The 17,576-nt window shown below is 36.5% G+C and overlaps 3 protein-coding genes across 4 annotated transcripts; 2 read left to right on the forward strand and 1 right to left on the reverse strand.

Moving 5' to 3' along the window:
• The first annotated feature begins 1,056 nt into the window (after positions 1-1,056).
• Positions 1,057-3,824, forward strand: LOC122586823. The gene is made up of 2 exons (XM_043758817.1): positions 1,057-1,946; positions 2,946-3,824. Exons 1-2 carry the CDS (start codon positions 1,162-1,164, stop codon positions 3,628-3,630), a joined length of 1,470 nt encoding a protein of 489 aa, XP_043614752.1. The 5' UTR covers positions 1,057-1,161; the 3' UTR covers positions 3,631-3,824.
• A 111-nt stretch (positions 3,825-3,935) lies between these two features.
• Positions 3,936-6,907, reverse strand: LOC122586822 (protein PLASTID MOVEMENT IMPAIRED 2-like). The gene is made up of 3 exons (XM_043758816.1): positions 6,835-6,907; positions 5,974-6,042; positions 3,936-5,736 (listed from the first exon to the last, which is right to left on the reverse strand). The coding sequence occupies exons 2-3, from the start codon at positions 5,986-5,988 to the stop codon at positions 4,081-4,083; spliced, it is 1,671 nt and encodes a 556-aa protein (XP_043614751.1). The 5' UTR covers positions 5,989-6,042; positions 6,835-6,907; the 3' UTR covers positions 3,936-4,080.
• A 1,610-nt stretch (positions 6,908-8,517) lies between these two features.
• On the forward strand, positions 8,518-16,334 carry LOC122588843 (RAB11-binding protein RELCH). 2 transcript variants are annotated; one of them, XM_043761056.1, is made up of 20 exons: positions 8,518-8,938; positions 9,679-9,831; positions 10,213-10,376; positions 11,587-11,694; positions 11,841-12,011; positions 12,090-12,617; positions 12,693-12,767; positions 12,857-12,985; positions 13,065-13,139; positions 13,219-13,428; positions 13,630-13,782; positions 13,857-14,071; positions 14,175-14,292; positions 14,379-14,511; positions 14,601-14,802; positions 14,890-14,995; positions 15,078-15,218; positions 15,302-15,425; positions 15,536-15,649; positions 15,732-16,334. In XM_043761056.1, the coding sequence occupies exons 1-20, from the start codon at positions 8,740-8,742 to the stop codon at positions 16,130-16,132; spliced, it is 3,519 nt and encodes a 1,172-aa protein (XP_043616991.1). In that variant the 5' UTR covers positions 8,518-8,739; the 3' UTR covers positions 16,133-16,334. The 2 variants fall into 2 exon arrangements, with proteins under 2 accessions (XP_043616991.1, XP_043616992.1); XM_043761057.1 differs by having other exon boundaries at positions 8,529-8,938; positions 15,735-16,334.
• Positions 16,335-17,576: the final 1,242 nt, after the last annotated feature.

Below are 17,576 nucleotides of genomic sequence, written 5' to 3' on the forward strand. Positions count from 1 at the left end.
CATATAATACTTAATGAAATAATTTAAAATATAAATCCCTTAATCCCTATAATAACTACACTACCTTCTTTAACATCAATTACTTTTACATTCACCACCACCGCTGCTGCCACCCGTCGCCGCCACCACCACCTCACTACCACCATCTTCGCTGCATTGCGTGAGCATATAACTCGTATATGAAAATGAAGATATGATGTGATTCAATATAAAAAGTTACATATATTTAATAGTACAATAGAATTTAGATTGTATCCGAGTGAAAGGTTATCCTAAGTGGATAAGCCGGGAACCCCAACTCGAACCTTCACTGTGTCACACGACAATAAAATTTCATGATTTTGACAAAATTAACCGTAAAGAATGTTAAACTATATGTTTTTTAAAAATATTTAATTAAAGAAAAAAACTATCATGGAAATATGTATAAATTGTTAAGATACCTATTACTATTTGGTTTAATTTTGTTGAATTTCAAATAGTAATTGTTAAAATCTAATCAAATTAAACCGGCGTCTTAGTTAATTTGGTTTAACACACTAATTTGAATGATTTGATATGGAAAAACACAAAACCGTTATGTTTGTTTGGTATAGACTTCAAATTTATAACCATTCAAACCGAATCATCCATATTCTTAAAATCCTAGGTGTACAAAATTATTGCCGATTATTCCCGGCAAGTAAAAAAAAATCACATTAATTAATCCATATATAACTAATTAATTAACTAGGCCTATATCCTAATCTAATGAATAATCATATTAACCAGATTATTGCCGATTATTAGTGCATAGGTTTCACAATCAATACAAGTTAAAAAAAATCACAAGATCATAGACATGAACATTGGGAGAGATTTGAACCCTTCATCGCTTTTATGCTGTTTTCCACTAGTTCGGCTATTATGATGGAGACTTAAATTCTAATCTCATATTAAATCCAAGTATCCAACTTGTTTATGTCATTGTTAACTTTTAATTACAAACAACTTGCTTAAATTTAAACACTTTTTTTTATATCATCTAATAACAACTAGTATCCCAACCAAACAACTTGCTTAAATTAAAACAATTCTTTCACTAGTCAAACCCCCCCAACCCATATCTTTCCCACTACTAGCAGCAGCAGCAGCACCGCTACCTTCAGATCTTCACCGCCGATGGACCCACCGCCGATGGACCCACCACCACCGTCTGCCACCACAACTACCACCACCACCACCATTGACCCACCGCATTCCCATTCCCTTCCACCATTACCCACATCCAAACTCCGGCTAATGGTCAGCCACAGTGGCCACATAGTCCCCCGCCCACAAACCAAATCTTTATGCTACGCTGGTGGCGAAACTCGTATAGTCGCCGTTGACCGTCGTACCACCGCCGCCACCATCACTTCTCTGACCCACCATCTTTCACGTACCTTATATAACAACCGTCCATTTTCACTTAAATATCAACTTCCAAATGAAGACCTTGATTCCTTAATTTCGATTTCATCCGATGAAGACTTACAAAACATGTTGGAAGAACATGACCGTATTGCTAGTTCCAGCTCCCCTGCACCTTCACGTATCAGATTGTTTCTTTTTCCGACCCGACCCGAATCAGTTGGGTCTTTGTTGCTTGACCCAAAATCCGAAACTTGGTTTTCTGATGCTTTGAAAAGTAGTATGATTATTAATAGAGGGTTGTCTGATGATGGGTTGAGTACTGGGTTGGGAATAGGTGGTTTGGATTGTTGTGAGAGTTTGATGAATAGTGGTGATGATTCGGGTAAAGGGTCGGGTTCGGTTCAGGAATCGATGGTTTTGGAGACGTGTTCGTCTTTCGGGTCGATTAATTCGTCTGTTTCAGGTGTGAATTTGAATGGGGTTGGAGTTGGTAATGAGGATGGAAGTGGTGGTAAGATTAAAGCTGTCAATGCACCTGGCTGTATTGAAAGGTTAAATCTCTTTTTATCTATGCTTATATATGTATTCTGTATGTATTGTATATATATGCTAATGTAGCAGCCATATAAGTCGATATATGCATTTCGTATATTTTACCAGTAACAGTTACCTATTTAGAACTCATTAGAGGTCAGAGATGCATATGATATCAATAATTGAAAGTTAAATACACATAGTGGCAAGCAACATTTGAAGGACAACACTTACCATAAATTTTTTTAGTATAAAGTAAAGTAACTCCCAATGCCGTCTTACACGGGTTTTGGGTCCCAAATACCGTCGACGGTGTATGGGGGAGGTTGAGATGTAGACAGCCTTACCCCTACCAAAGGTAGAGAGGCTGCTTCCAGGTTCTACAAACGGACCTCCATCCTTGCTGGGCATTAGGATCGAACCCATTACCTCTGTCTCCAGAGGCAAGAGATCCAACCACTGATCCAACCCAGTTGGTTTAAAAACACTTAGCCCTCGATATTATTACGGGATTTGCAGTTTTGGTTATATGCACCTTGCAAAGATGTTGGATGATGGAATAGGAAGAATATGCATATGGTGATCATTGAGCTATAGAAAGCATGTGTGTTTTGAAACCGATTATGGTGTGATTAAGAATGGGAGTTACATAATTAGCTGCAACAAAGTGATGAAAGTCAGGGATAGTTTGTTAATTTTGCACTTAACCTTTGAATCTCAGATGTGGAAGTTTCGTGTGGCTGCACTCTATGTCTTAAGATCCTAAGTCTACCTGAGGCTATCGTTAACTATGGCACCATAGAACAGTCAGTACCTTTGCTTGAAAATCAATTTAGTTAAAATTGCCTTAGAATACTAGATATGAGGATCTCATTTTCCAAAGACTGGAAATTTTTATCAGCAATTGCATTAATTGGATATCTTCATTAACATCATTTGTTTTAATTGTATGATTAAACAAGTGCTTTAGTGATTTAGAGTAAGCAAAGTGTACTAATACTCTTTCCCTTTGACAGTGATAATTCTGCACGTATTTATCGAGACCAAGTGATTCCTGAGTCAGAGAGCATCATCTACAATCCTTCACCTACGATGCAGATGCCAAGAAACTTGCAAGTTCCTGGCTATCAGATACAACACATTCCTGACCAAAGACAGCAGCCAGTGCAGTATATTCCTACGGGATCTCCTCATTACATGCAATATCCAACAGGACCGTTACCCATCTCATCATACTACCCGATGTACGTCCCATATCAGCAGCAGCAGCCAAATCAGGCCTACCCTATCTATGTGATGCCCATGGGGCCCACCGACCGATCTTACAACATGTCTGCTCAAGGAGATATAAATGGATCTTTGAGTCATCCTCCTTTGCATACTCATATTCCAAGTCCGCATGTTGCTTACAAGGAGGGCATGGTATTTCAGTCACCATCTGAACAGGCAGCAGTTGCATCGCAAACTACTCCATCTAACCAGGTTCCTTCTCAGCCTCCTCAACACACGGGCCCTACTGCTACTGCGACTCCTACTTATGAAAATGAGTATGAAAACGACCTTGCTTATGCTCAGATTTACAAGAGCCAGCCGTCAGCACCTGTGTTTCCCTCTCCAATATTTGAGACCACGAAGAAACCAGAATCAATGCCCTTGTCTGATTCATCAGCACAGCTACAAACTGGGATGTCACAACAATAATGCAGCTGCTAACTTTTTTTCAAAGTGTGTGCCTTTAGTGTCGGTATGTGTTTGTATTTTACTATTTTAGTGATCTATTTACTAATTTCTTTTCTTTGAGTCCCCTGTTTTGTGTTCAGGGTGTCTTCTCTCATTGTGGTATTATGTTATAACTTATCTATATCTATATCTATTGTAGAGTAAGTTATATGTTTTCTATTGACATTTGTTTAGTGCACGTAAAAGTCACTTAAACAGTTATAGAGCTTTTTCTAGTTACATCTTTTTTTGCTTGTCAAGATTTCGCTTGTTTACACATATGTTTATAATTGTAATCTGGTTATACAATTAGAAATTGAGTTTTGAAAAATCAGGGATAGACCAACTAACTATAATCTATACAAAAAATAACTCTTCACTCAACATAAACAATGTAGTTGAACATCAAAAGAGCTTTTGTATACTAACAATTTACTCATCCATTTCATCATTTTCGTCCAAAAGCTTGGCTAGATTTCGTGTCACCTTTTCCCTTTTCTTAGTGAAAGAAGCTGATCTAATTGCTTGCCTAGTAGCGGGAGATAGCAACTTTTGTGATCTACCTCGCCTCACAGGTGTCATGCTTCCAATTTTGTATATTGATCTCCGAGGTGATGCCACAACTTTTGAGCTATTTTGTGACCATCTATGTATCTCTCCGTCAACACTCCTCCTCCTTCCAACTTGATTTGTTCCATAAGCATCTCTGACATCTTTCTCTACCTCGACACGAAGCTCTCTGATTTCTTTCTGAACCATTTCAACTTTCATCAGTATCTCCTTTTCGTTTGCCTTTAAGGCTTCCACCCAAGCTTGAGCTGCCGCAACTTTTTTATCAGCAATCTCTTCAGCCCCACCAGCCTTTGCTGTTAAATATTCGTATTCAAAATTGGTGATAGTTATTGTTGACCTATCTAGAGAAGTCGTCTCCCTAGCTCGTACTGTTGAATCAATCAGATTTTTCAGATTCTCCAGGGCATTGAATTCTGATAACTTGACGGTTTTGAGCTCTTCCATGGCAGCTTCCAATCTTTCTTCTGATAATTCTATATCGGATTCGGCCTTAGGAATTTCCAACTTTATGTTTTCAATTTCTTCACTAATGAGCTCTTTCTCTTTCTTTACTGTCTCGGCTTCTGCTCTTAATTGTTCAACCGTGAGTGCTAGATTTGATGCAATTGAGCTAGCCTTTTCTGTCGTTGCTGTAATGGATTCCAATTTGGCTTTCCCTTTTAGTATCTTTGAGTTTAGGGTTTGAACAATCAAGTCGTGTTTCTCTTCTTCTTTCTCCAACCGAGCTGTCTGTTCCCTAACGTGTTTGAGCTCGTCTCTAATGACATTCATAGAGGCCATGAAATTGAAACCTTCCTGTTTACTGTCAGCAAGTTTTGTTTTTGCCACTTGTAGTTCTTCTTTAACCATATGTAATAGATCAGGAGTCCCTTTCATTTCCTTTGCCCGAGCAAGCTCATTTTCTAGTAAATTCACATTGTAAAGTGTTAACTCGAGTTCTCTTGTGAGTTCATTCTGTTGGTCAATCTCTTTGACTTTCTTTTTAACTTCCTCCAACTGTGTTTGGTAACTATTAGCTTCTTCCTTTTTTTGAGCTTCAATAGCATCACGTTCCTTATTAGCTTCCATCCGTGCTAACTCAACAAGAACATGCTCTTCATTGAGTTCTTCAATCTCTTTCATGATTCTTTCCACGGCACTCGAGAGTGTAGATTTTTTAGAACTCGAAGCTTTGAATTTGTTCTCAGCGTGTCTTTTTTCTTTAAGAACACGTGTCATATCAAGCTTCAGTTTACTCAATTCGTGTTTGATGTGTTCAATTTCTTTCATAACCTGTGCATACTGAAAATCTTTCTTGTTCTTTAAGGACACTTCCTGCGCTTCTTGTTCACGCAATTGCACATTTCTTTGTTGTATTCCCTTGACCCTTGAGTTTGCTTCTTCGATCTTCCGAGCAAGATCCCGAACAGTTTTCTGAGCAATAGAAAGCTCTGTTTCAGCTTTCTCTTTTGTAGAGCCTGCAGCCCTTCTGCTCTCTCTATATGGATTATCATCTCTTGACTTTGGAAATAGCTTCTAAAAAATTTGAAACATATTTAGGTACTACAAACATTGTATTCACCCAAATGAAAACCCATGGTGGAAATGCTAAAGAAACCTATTAATGAGTTGCAAGAGCGAGCAGTTTTAGTCAAGTTTTGGAAATTAATGTGAAACAGTAAATATCGTTCGTTTTTTGTAAATATGGTACTTCATAAATTTCTTTCGCAAAGATGATGAGTTGCTTGCGGTAAAAGCCTGATAGCAAAATACCTCTGAGGATTCCATTTGGGCCCTCTTCACTGAATAGTTTCCGTTGTTACCTTCCTTTCTTGCTGTTCTCTAACAAGGTGAAGTATAATTAGGAAGTATAGAAAACAGAAATACTTCATTGCAAATGTTACTCTACACAAATTAGATTTTTAAACTTTATAGCTAAATAGAATCATTTGGACACATAGGAATGGGGATGAATAACAACACATCTACAAGAGTACTGTAGTGAAAATCATACATTCATACTGAGCTAGAAAATCATAATTCTTATACATGAACAAGTATTTATACACAGCTATCTAGTTAGATTACGGTTTGCTTCCCAGTCCAACAAAGGCAACACTTATTCATGTCAAATGAATCGTTCAGATTGATTAGTAGAGAAACCATTCGGATTATGCATAAATAAGAAAGAGCTAATGCCAGTTCCCTGGAACTCTTAATGTGTGCTAATAATAGTAACTCAGAGGTCTTTCTGGTAATAATCTTTTTACTATTGATAGGGATATGACTGTCTAAATCCCACCACCTCCGTACCCTGCCTCCTGATGGGACTTTTTGTTGTTGAATCAGTAGCATCAAGATTCAAGGAATTCATTTTGGATTTTGATAATTAACAAATAAATGACATCAAGAAACCTTTTCTTGGATTTGCACAATCTGACTTTCTGTTAAACACACACACACACACACAGACTCTACAGCAAAGTTCATTGACTGTTTGTTAAAGTATATAGTAGCAGGCTGCAGAGCTGGTTGGTTAAGGAAAAAAAGCTACAATCTTTATTCTAGTATGCATAAAGAAAGATAGATATAGAAACTGAGATAAGATGTTATGTTATTTTTTTTTGTGCATACCTGAATTTTGGATGTTGCTTTGGAGTAGTGGGAATTTGGGGATAATAATGAAGGATAATTTAGCTTTAGATGTGGCAGGGGGTATAATGGTAATTAAGTGGCAAATGAGGGATAAATCTTTTGAGACTGAATGTGTTGTTAGTATCGACAGCCTTTGATTTCTTATACCCATCTGGGGCCACTAATGTTGATTGGTTAATACTCAATAGCTACCTTGACTTTAACCACAATAATTATAAGTAACAACTTTTACTCATTAGAATATGGTAAAAAGGTTGTTCATCATTATTTGTGCTATATTGACTTGTGTAAGAAAAAAGGCACTGTACCCGTCGGGTGTTCCTATGAACCGGTCTCAAGAGAAGAAGGGTAAATCGGCAGAACCCTTTTAGTCTCAGTATACCAAAATTGGTACCAACACTATCATCGTGGGCTATGTGTATCGGGTTAGTTCTGTTAGGTGGCAAAGAAATCCATCACATGGGATTGTTTTTTTGAACCTGGGTCATTATGACATTATTAATTGACACCTCACACATAAGGACCCACCATAATACGGGCAGGTAGCTAACTTCTCAAAGAATACTTGGTTAATAAATCCGCCCCGCAAATGGGGGAAATAAGATTCGACCTTCATCCTTCTAAGGTCAAAGACTTTACCAACGATCTCAAGAGTCAAGACCCATATATGAAGAGATTGAAATCCTCTGGTTAACATGAACTTTATAGATATAGTTGATAGATGTGAACCATTGGATTAAAATCAATGATTAAGATTAAAAAAATTATTTTTTAATATTAACCCTTGATTTTAATTCAAAAGACAAGATTATCCTAACTAACCTATAAAGTTACTATAACTTTAAAAGATCTTAATCCTATATGAAATAAGTCACGTAATATCATGGTTAAAGGAACATGAAGATGAGGTTTGAATCCATAACTTCCATTTTTATGTCTTTTGTCTATCACCGTTAGACTACTATCGTAAAAATGTGGATTCACTTTACTTTTGCTCAACAAGGACATGGATTGATGCAATGTGTGTGTCTTTATAAATTGAAGTTTGTACATTGTACTTAAGCTTAAAGATACACAGGGTTTTTAAAGTCCTAATCTTGTCTCGATCTCAGTACAGAACAGTGATACCAAATTCCAAGTGAGACCTAGATTAGCATCCACTTTTCACTTTATCATGTTTGTTACTTTTGGAGAACTGACTTGAAGTAATGAAGTTACATTTGTCACTTGTTTTTATATATACCTTTGATATGTTTCTATGATTTCTAAAACAATTGTATATGAGTAACTACTTTTTGTGTAGTTGATGTAAATAAATTCCGCATATGTTTTGGTTTTGAATCAAGTGATATAGAAAGTAATAGAGAGAACTTAATATCACTTGACTTCAGAGGCTTTTATTACAATGGGCGTTCGGGTAATGGTGTCTTTTATAATTAGGCACCGATGTGGTGTAAGAAGGTGATGATCACCAAACTTATCGTTTTGAAATAAATAATAAATGTATAATAAATAAAAGAATGAGCATGGCCAAATACATTTAGTCATTTAATCAAATTTATCTATTACGAGCATGTTTAAACATGAGATTTATCGTTTCTTTACGAACGGAAAAAAAAAAAGGAAAACCTGTTATCAAACCAAAACCGACAATCCGCCCAATTTGCCAATTTTACACTTTTCCTGAATAAACAAACAATTGAAATTTCCATTTCAACTCTTTTATTCAATTCAAGCACGGACTCCATTAACAGATCTTCCCTTTAATAAAACTTCCATCAAAACCGAAGAAGATACAAAATTTCACCATCAAATCAAATAAACACAAAATTTCAAAAATCTGAATCAATGTGATGACAAAATAATAAATTGGAGATAAATACAATGGACGTAGAGAAATCATCGCTGTGTAATTGCGTAGTAAACTTCTTACTTGAAGAAAATTACTTATTATCTGCGTTTGAGCTTCTTCACGAACTCCTTGATGACGGCCGTGACGATCAAGCTATTCGTCTCAAACAGTTCTTCGCTGATCCTCTTCAGTTCCCCCCCGATCAGATCTCTCGCTTCAATACTCTCAGAGGTTTTTTTTTTTCGCATTTATATTATTCTCATTTGATTCGCTTCTATTTTGATTGTTGTATTTTGAATGTATCAAAATTTTCACAAAAATATCTTATCCTTTAGAACGCGATATCAGCATATCCTTTGTATCGAACATTCGATCCTTCGGTTATTGCTATTGTATATATTTGGTTATATATTCGGTGACTTCAGTTCAGGTAACACTAGTATGTATTTGATGATGTGGCACTGCCACGTCACAAAAACAGTTACCGGTGAAGAAGTCACCGGATTCTTATAATATTAATAATTCGATGCATATGATATTACATTAAAGCGGCATAGACGATTCACAGCTAGTGTCATTTTTAACTGCTTATACAATGCAACACTTAGCCGGCCAGTTAGAAGAATGATTACAATTATAGAATTAATGTTATATAAAGACAAAGTGAGCTGTAATACCCGAACCATAATTTAGAATGATTGGTCTACTTGCTATATCAGCACACTATGTCACTGTAGTAATTTAGACCGCTAATAGTTTTGAGAGAGTGATCAGATTCTAGGCACTAAGTAATAGGGTTATGGGGGAGAAAAACGGCAATCTGTTAAAGTTGATTGAGTGGCTATGGAGGTTCAACTTTGATATTGCCTGTTATTGATATCATTTTAACTTTTTAAGATAACTCTGTAATTCTTAGTTGTGAATGCATGTATATCAAAGGCTGATTTTCGTTTTTCATTTATGTTCACTAGTTGCCGACCCACAGAGTCTGCTAGAGGAGAAAGAATCACTTGAGGAGAAATTAGCAATTAGGGACTACGAGAACCGTTTGGCTCAAGAAGACATTCTGAAGTTCAAGACTGAATTGCAAAAGAAATCTGAGGCCAAGCTGGATGAATCAAGTGGTAATTACTCTATCATACAAGTGATATGCTTGCTCTGTTTCTATATTGCTCGAGTGTAAACTTCCTTTATGTACAGTAATGCAAATGCTATTTTGATAGAGATTTCCATGATCACATGTTCTGCTACAATATAAGTGATTTCCCAAATGGATAACAATGAAAAAATTATGTTTCATAACACTCATATTGGGTGTTCACGGTACATCAAGTTGTTTTTTCTTATCTCTCTATTCTTTCAGCTTGCAGCTATGTTTATTGAGTCTTTTAGTGTAGCTGTCTAAAATGTTATCATGTTTTCTATCTGCTTTCATATAATAGATTAGCTTTATAATTGTTCTCCAGAATCACACTTCCTTATAATGCACTATATGATGTATGTAGATGCCAAAGCAATAAATGGATCTGATGTTCAACAAAGCAGGGATACAACAGTCTCCGATTTGGGTCCTTTAAAGGCAAAAGAGCGTCAAGACCTGAACTGTGCTGTAAAGCAATATCTTCTCTTAGCCGGATACCGTTTGACTGCCATGACCTTTTATGAAGAGGTATCTTGCTGCTTATCTAAAATTGCTACTTTACATCAGATCAGTTTCATGCTATTTAAGAAACTTTTGTGCTACATTATGAGGGTGTGTTTGGATTGAGATCTTGAAAAGAAGGAATACAAATGAGAATGATAAAAGTTGTTTGATTCAAGCATATGGGTTTGAGGATACCCGTAAAATATGAAGTTCTCTAACCCAGCTGATGGGATGGATTTACAGAACCATTTGCATTTTTTTTTCCCGTTATCTCCAAAATCAACGAGTTTGTTCTCATATTTTACCTTCTTTAACAAATTTATGTCATTTTCTTCTCACCGCAACTCTCTTAATGTCAAGTTCTTGTTCCACACAAAAACTGTAAGAAGGTTTCTTCTTCAAAACACAACACTGATTAAGGGTATCACAAGTTATTCTTTTCTGATATGATTTTTATGTATTATTTTATACTGGTAGTTTCGGGGGAAGCCCACTTCATATCTAAATTAGTATCTGAAAGTTTTCAATCTCAAATGAGAAAAATGAAGAAGAGCCTAACAGAACTTTTCAGCTTGCAATGTTGGCCTTTGGGCTTTAAAGCCTCAGTTATGTCCCAAAGTTTATTAATCTCTTGCACTCTTGCATTTTTTGCACAATTGTTATCGGTTCTTTAAATTCTGTTACTAAACTTTCCTTCAAACATGATGGATTATGGGGCTGTAATTAGCAGTTTTGGAATCTTGCTGGAGAAAAGATTTGCAGATTTTAGTGAATGGATTGATTAGTATGGGTGAATTGAAATCTTGTTTCTCTTATATTTCTAAAATATTTAATAGCTCTAACATATTTCTAGATGAGTGTATCACTCTTTTTTTTTGAAAGCAACTGTGCAAACAAATACAACTGTAGTACTACAAGCATCCCCATATGTTAGAAACTAAGGGACGAAAGGGCCTCAAACCTGAACTAGAAAATATCATGAAAAACTATAGTGATGCCAGCCAATTGAAAGAATTGTTGGTGGACAAAACCATGCTTGAACAGAAGGGAATTTAGTGGTCCAAATAGGGAGATCTTTTGGTCCAAAGTGCTGAACAGGAGCCAGAAGGCTAATCAGCATAGGATGGTGTGGATGTTTACATTGTTGTCTTTTTCCTTTTTTTAGTTTATTGCTGGGCTTAGATTACACGGCATCACTTCATGCCATGGTTGTTAATAACCTGTTTTACTGCAGGTTAGCGACCAGGATCTAGACGATTGGCAGAATTCATCTGCATCTGTGCCAGATGCCTTGCGCCACTACTATTATCAGTACCTTTCATCCACTACAGAAGCTGCTGAGGTAGTTTTTGAAGCAGCTTGCATTATAATTATACAGATTGTCATAAATGAAGATTCTTGTTATTAGATATACAAATTTCATAATTTAAAATCATGTTCTGCCAATGGTGTACTGCATATTCTCAACAAAGTATCTCAATTCTTCAGGAAAAGTTTTCAATGCTTAAAAAGAATGAATCATTGCTCAAAGAGATTGATAAGCTCAAACTGGAGAAGCAGTCCTTGTTGAGAAGCAGAGATTTGGCTGATGCTCAGTCAGTGACTTTAAAGAAGTCACTGGAGAGTTTACATAAGGATATTAAGGAGAAAGAGAATCTGGTATGTTGATCACATATTAACAGTACTCTATACCTGTGGTCCATCATGTCTGAACTCTTTACTCATGTTATGCTTTAGGTTCAAGATCTAAAGCAGGCACTGGAGCAGCAAAGGAAAGAATTAAGTGCCTGCAAAGCTGAAATAACTTCACTTAAAAATCACATGGAAGGAGCTCAAAAAACTGAACATATGACATCTGATGATGCAGTAGATAGGCAAGTACAATCTCTAGAAAGCTACAAAGAAGAAATACAAGTGCTACAAAAGGAGATTGAAAGGCTGAGTGCTTCAAAAAATACTGATACCCAACCTGTAGGATCCTTAAATAGTGTGGAAGAAGTAACTGATAGAGAAGAAGTAATAAAGATACGTGAAAATGATATTCCATCACTATCAAGTGATGTTGCGTCTGAAACTTCCGAAAGCGCAGAGTCTCATAATACAATAATTCATAACGCAGACGGTACTGCTGATAAACATGATGAAATTACCAGATCGGATGATAACGTCGCGAATGTCCCTGAAGACAATGTGGTGCCGGTCATAACTGATAATGGGTTGCTTCCAGAGTCCAATTCTCCCGTTGAACTTGATTCTGAGAAGAAGGTAACCTTTTGCCATCAATGCTTTAAAGTGTCCAGCTTTATGTCAATCTTATGCATGCATGTTTTAACTTCTCAGGTTCCTGGAACCATTCAAATTCTTTCAGATGCATTGCCTAAAATTGTTCCTTATGTGCTGATCAATCATCGAGAGGTTTTTTTTATAATGTTTTTTTAAAATTTTCTATCTTTGTTCAACTTGGAACTAATTTTTCATGATGATACACATTTCTTGGCTTATAGGAGCTTCTTCCCCTCATGATGTGCGCCATTGAGCGTCACCCGGATAGCAACACAAGGGATTCGTTGACTCACACATTGTTTAACTTGATTAAGCGTCCAGATGAAAAACAAAGACGGATTATTATGGATGTATGGTTTCTGAATTTATAGATTGTTAAGACTTATTGTCTTACTAGAGTCTTACTGCAGTAAATTCATTTTAATTCAGGCTTGTGTCACCCTTGCTAGGAATGTCGGAGAAATGCGGACAGAAACAGAGTTGCTTCCCCAGTGCTGGGAGCAAGTGAGAATTTTCTTTGATTTCCCTGCCATCTTTTTTAAAAACGAAAATTTCTTTCTAATACCTATTTCATACAATGCAGATTAATCACATGTATGAGGAGCGCAGGCTGCTTGTTGCTCAATCATGTGGGGAGCTTGCTGACTTTGTGCGTCCTGAGATCCGAGACTCTCTCATCCTATCTATTGTCCAACAGCTGATCGAGGATTCTGCAACTGTTGTTCGTGAAGCTGCTGCTCGTAATCTGGCTTTGCTGCTTCCGCTCTTCCCAAATATGGACAAATATTTCAAGGTCAGCCTCACTAAATATGCTTCGAGGCTATCATGGAGAAGCTTTCTGACTTGACAGGATTTCTACAATGTAAGCTACATGATCCAGGGAATGTAGCATTTTCCCCAGATCATAATATGGGGACTTGAAAGAAAAATATGAAAGGGAACTAAATGAGAACAATATTCAATATCCCAATGCATCTTCTTGTTATGTTTCTAGGTGGAAGAAATGATGTTCCAGTTAGTTTGTGATCCATCTGGAGCGGTTGTAGAAACAACAATTAAAGAACTAGTTCCTGCTTTGCTGAAGTGGGGAGGCAAATTGGATCACATCTTACGAGTGTTACTTTCTCACATATTGAGCTCCATCGAGGTACAAGAATTCAGATCAGTTTTCTTATCCATCATCTTGTAAATATAGTCCCTTACATGGTAATTTTTTTCCAGTGCTGCCCACCTCTTTCAGGGGTTGAAGGTTCTGTAGAGTCACACTTCCACGTTTTAGGTGAAAGAGAACGATGGACCGTTGATGTGTTACTGCGGTTACTATTGGATTTACTTCCCATGGTACACCAGCTATCTATTGAGACTTGTCCATATCCATCTCTCTCAGATTCTGTGGGGTCATCATTTCCAATGCCGTTGCTTGAAAAATATTCAGAGTGAGTTTTGTTTGAAACTCGGATTGTATCCATCATATTCTCATTTTAAAACTTCTAAAACGTTGTTTCCATCTATTACATGGTACTTTTACATGTTTTGCAGGGGACATGCAGATTGGCCTGCTTTTGAGTGGCTTCATGATGATTGCTTTCCCGGTCTTATTCAAATAGTCTCTCTTTTACCACAAAAGGAAGATAGTCTGAGACACAGGATCTCAAGTGTACTTAACTTTCCATACTTTTGCTGTTTATATCATGTCCATAGTTTTGTACCAAACCCTTGACTTTCATTATTTTGTCATCTCAGTTTTTGCTGGCAGTTTCGAACCGATTTGGAGATGAGTATCTGACCCATATCATGCTACCTATATTTTTGGTAGCAGTTGGTGATAAGGCTGATCTGGCATGTTTCCCGTCAACCACAAAGGCAAAAGTGAAAGGTAGAAGGATTCGCCAATCCAGTTCTTATATAGGCTAATTACAAATATTGTTAATGAATTTTGGATTCCTTTTTGTTCCACTATATCAGCTTTAAGACCAAAACTTGCTGTAGATGAGAGAATTGCCACGTTGTGCGTCCTACCGGTTCTGTTGGCAGGTGTCCTTGGATTTTCTAAGAAGCATGAAGTATTAACAGAATACTTGAGGAATCGTTTGGTCCAAAGTGCTGAGCAGGAGGTTCAGCCAGCAATGCACGGTGCTGATGTTTACAACTCTGTCCGATTCCTTTGGTTGGTATCTCTTCAAATGTTCTTTTATTGTAGCTTTTGATTCTGTAACTTCATTCACATTGTCGTGTTGTACTATTGGTTCTGCAGCACGTATGAAGACCACCATAATCTGGTTTTTAATATCTTATGGGAAATGGTCGTGAGCTCCAACATGGATCTTAAAGTCAATGCTGCCAAACTTCTAAAAGTGATTGTAAGTTTAGTTTTCTGCTGAACTAATGTTTGATCTCTTTCCTCATCTTTCTCCACACCTTACATCCCTTTGATTTTAATAGGTACCATATATTGATGCAAAAGTTGTTTCAGCACATGTTTTGCCGGCTCTTGTAACTTTGGGCTCTGAACCGAACTTGCATGTGCTGTATGCAAGCATTGATGCCTTTGGAACTGTGGCTCAGAACTTCAAAAATGATGTGGTAATTTGATGCTATATTAGGATGGATTTCTTGTATATTCTTTTTGTGGCGATCGGTAACTGACTGAAATTTATGCTATTTAGATTGTTGACAAAATACGTGTTCAAATGGATACTTTTCTGGAAGATGACTCTCATGAAGCTGTGATTGCCGCCATTCGTGCATTAGTGGTGGCTGTGCCACATACAACGGAGAGTCTAAGAGATTATATCCTTCAAATGTCTTTTTTGCCATTTTTTTTTCTTGTTAAATATGTTACCAATTCTAATCATTTGCCTAAAAGGCTACATAGAACTTGTTTCTTTGACATCGTGTACATTTGTTATCAAAGATATTTCATCTTTCTACTCAACTTCCGTCAAGTAACTTGGTGCATCAGCGAGATAGATCCAATGCATTTTGCGAGGCAATCCGTGCTTTAGATGCTACAGGTTTGGCTCTTTCATCATAAAAAACATTTGCCATATAATCTGCATGCATCCTTTACTAAAGAATCTTTTCCCAACATCGTAGCAGATCTATCAGCTGCCAGTGTCCGGGATCTGCTCCTGCCAACTATACAAAACCTATTAAAGGACACAGATGCTCTTGATCCAGCACACAAGGAGGCTTTGGAAATCATAGTGAAGGAAAGGTCCGGTGGAACATTTGATGCTTTCAGCAAGGTGATGGGGTCTCAGTTTGGGCTGCCAACCTCGATGACGAGCTTATTTAGTGAAGGTGGGCTGCTTGGAAAGAGGGATTCAGTGGAAATACCAACACCACCACCAAATGTAGGTGATCGCCCCAAGCCTACCCTCAATCCACCGTCAGCCACTGAAGACACTCGATTTAGGAGAATCATGAGAGGGGGTCTTACTGACATGCTTAGGGGCAAAGCCAAAACTAATGACGAACTTCCTCCACCCCAGTAAAAATGTTATGCTTTTCTTGTAATTTGAAGATGTCACATAAATTTTGGTGTTGTTCGTTTAACTCTATTCTTTCTAGTGTTAGCTTGAGTAAATTTCATTCGACTTATGTGAAAGAGCTAAATATGTTATACATCGATCAAAAGAATTAACATACGTATTTTTATAAATATATATCTTAGAAGAAGCGTAGCAGTTTGTATTCTGTTTTATTTTGCATCAATCTTTTTATATGTGTAACCCTAAGCATGAGTTATATATTCAAACGGATTCTGAAAAATTGCACCTTATATTAGTTACGGATTGTTTGACTATATTTCATACAGAAATGTAACATTTCAAGATTTTTTTCACGATATATATATAACAACGAAACCATGCTAGTGATCAACTTGCACATAGTTAGATTCTGTTGAGAATTCAACATGAGACTTGGGAGGGTGGTTCGAAATGACTAACTTGTAAATCATGTTCAAGTTTGAAAAAGCACACGAGTGTAATTTGGAATTATATGCCAATGCCCTCTGGCTTTCAATTCAATGATTAATACCTCAAATCTGCAAAAGAAACAGATGTCCGATTTGTGTCCTAAAGCATAAGAGACTTGGTGCCTTGGTGGAATGGTGGTTCTGTTTGACGATATATGCTCGTCGACTGCTTGCAATCGCTTACCATGTTATCTATGAAAGATTGGTTGTATTTTTGAAGGGATTTTTTAACATGTGTCCACGAAGTTGTAGTTCAGTAATGTCTATTTCTATTAGATGTATTTATCTTTATTAATTAGAAATTTTTGTTGGTACATGTAAAAGAAACTCATTTTAGAGATACAAGAGGCCATTAGATGGTTTAATCTTCCATTCCTAATCCAGTCTAGATTTAGAGGGTGTTTAAAAATGAGATTAAAGATGAATAAATTATCAAACAATTTGATGTAAATATTAGGTGTGTTTTATTTGACAATGAGATTGATGACTTATTGGTAAAGTTTGAACCTTAAAGATATTTTATTATGATAATATTTTACACTTGTAAAAGTGAATTATTGAGAGGTTAATCTAACCGAACAAAAGCTTACTTAAAAAGTTGATGTTTGTGCTGTAAAAAAAGTTAGGCTAGTCTAGATGCATGAAGTCTCACGTTAAGGGTTTTTATTATAATTTTAATGTTTTTTTTCTTATAGCAATTTCTTAGATGTTGCCTTTAATCATGGAAAACAAAATCTTCATTTGGTTTAATAATTTACTAGAAGCATGTTATACCCATGTGAATGTATGTCCCATTTTTTCCTTGGCCCCTTATTTAGCTCATCCTAACCTCTGTTAAGTATGTTTACACTTGTGACTTAATTTTTATTTTTAATTTTAGTTAAGCGGCTATTTATTTTTATCGGATATAAAAATAAAAAGTCGTACATAGTTGGTAAAGTTTTGCATCAGCTATTTAA

The sequence above is a fragment of the Erigeron canadensis genome, chromosome 2 (assembly GCF_010389155.1).
Source record: "Erigeron canadensis isolate Cc75 chromosome 2, C_canadensis_v1, whole genome shotgun sequence".
Lineage (NCBI taxonomy): Eukaryota > Viridiplantae > Streptophyta > Magnoliopsida > Asterales > Asteraceae > Erigeron > Erigeron canadensis.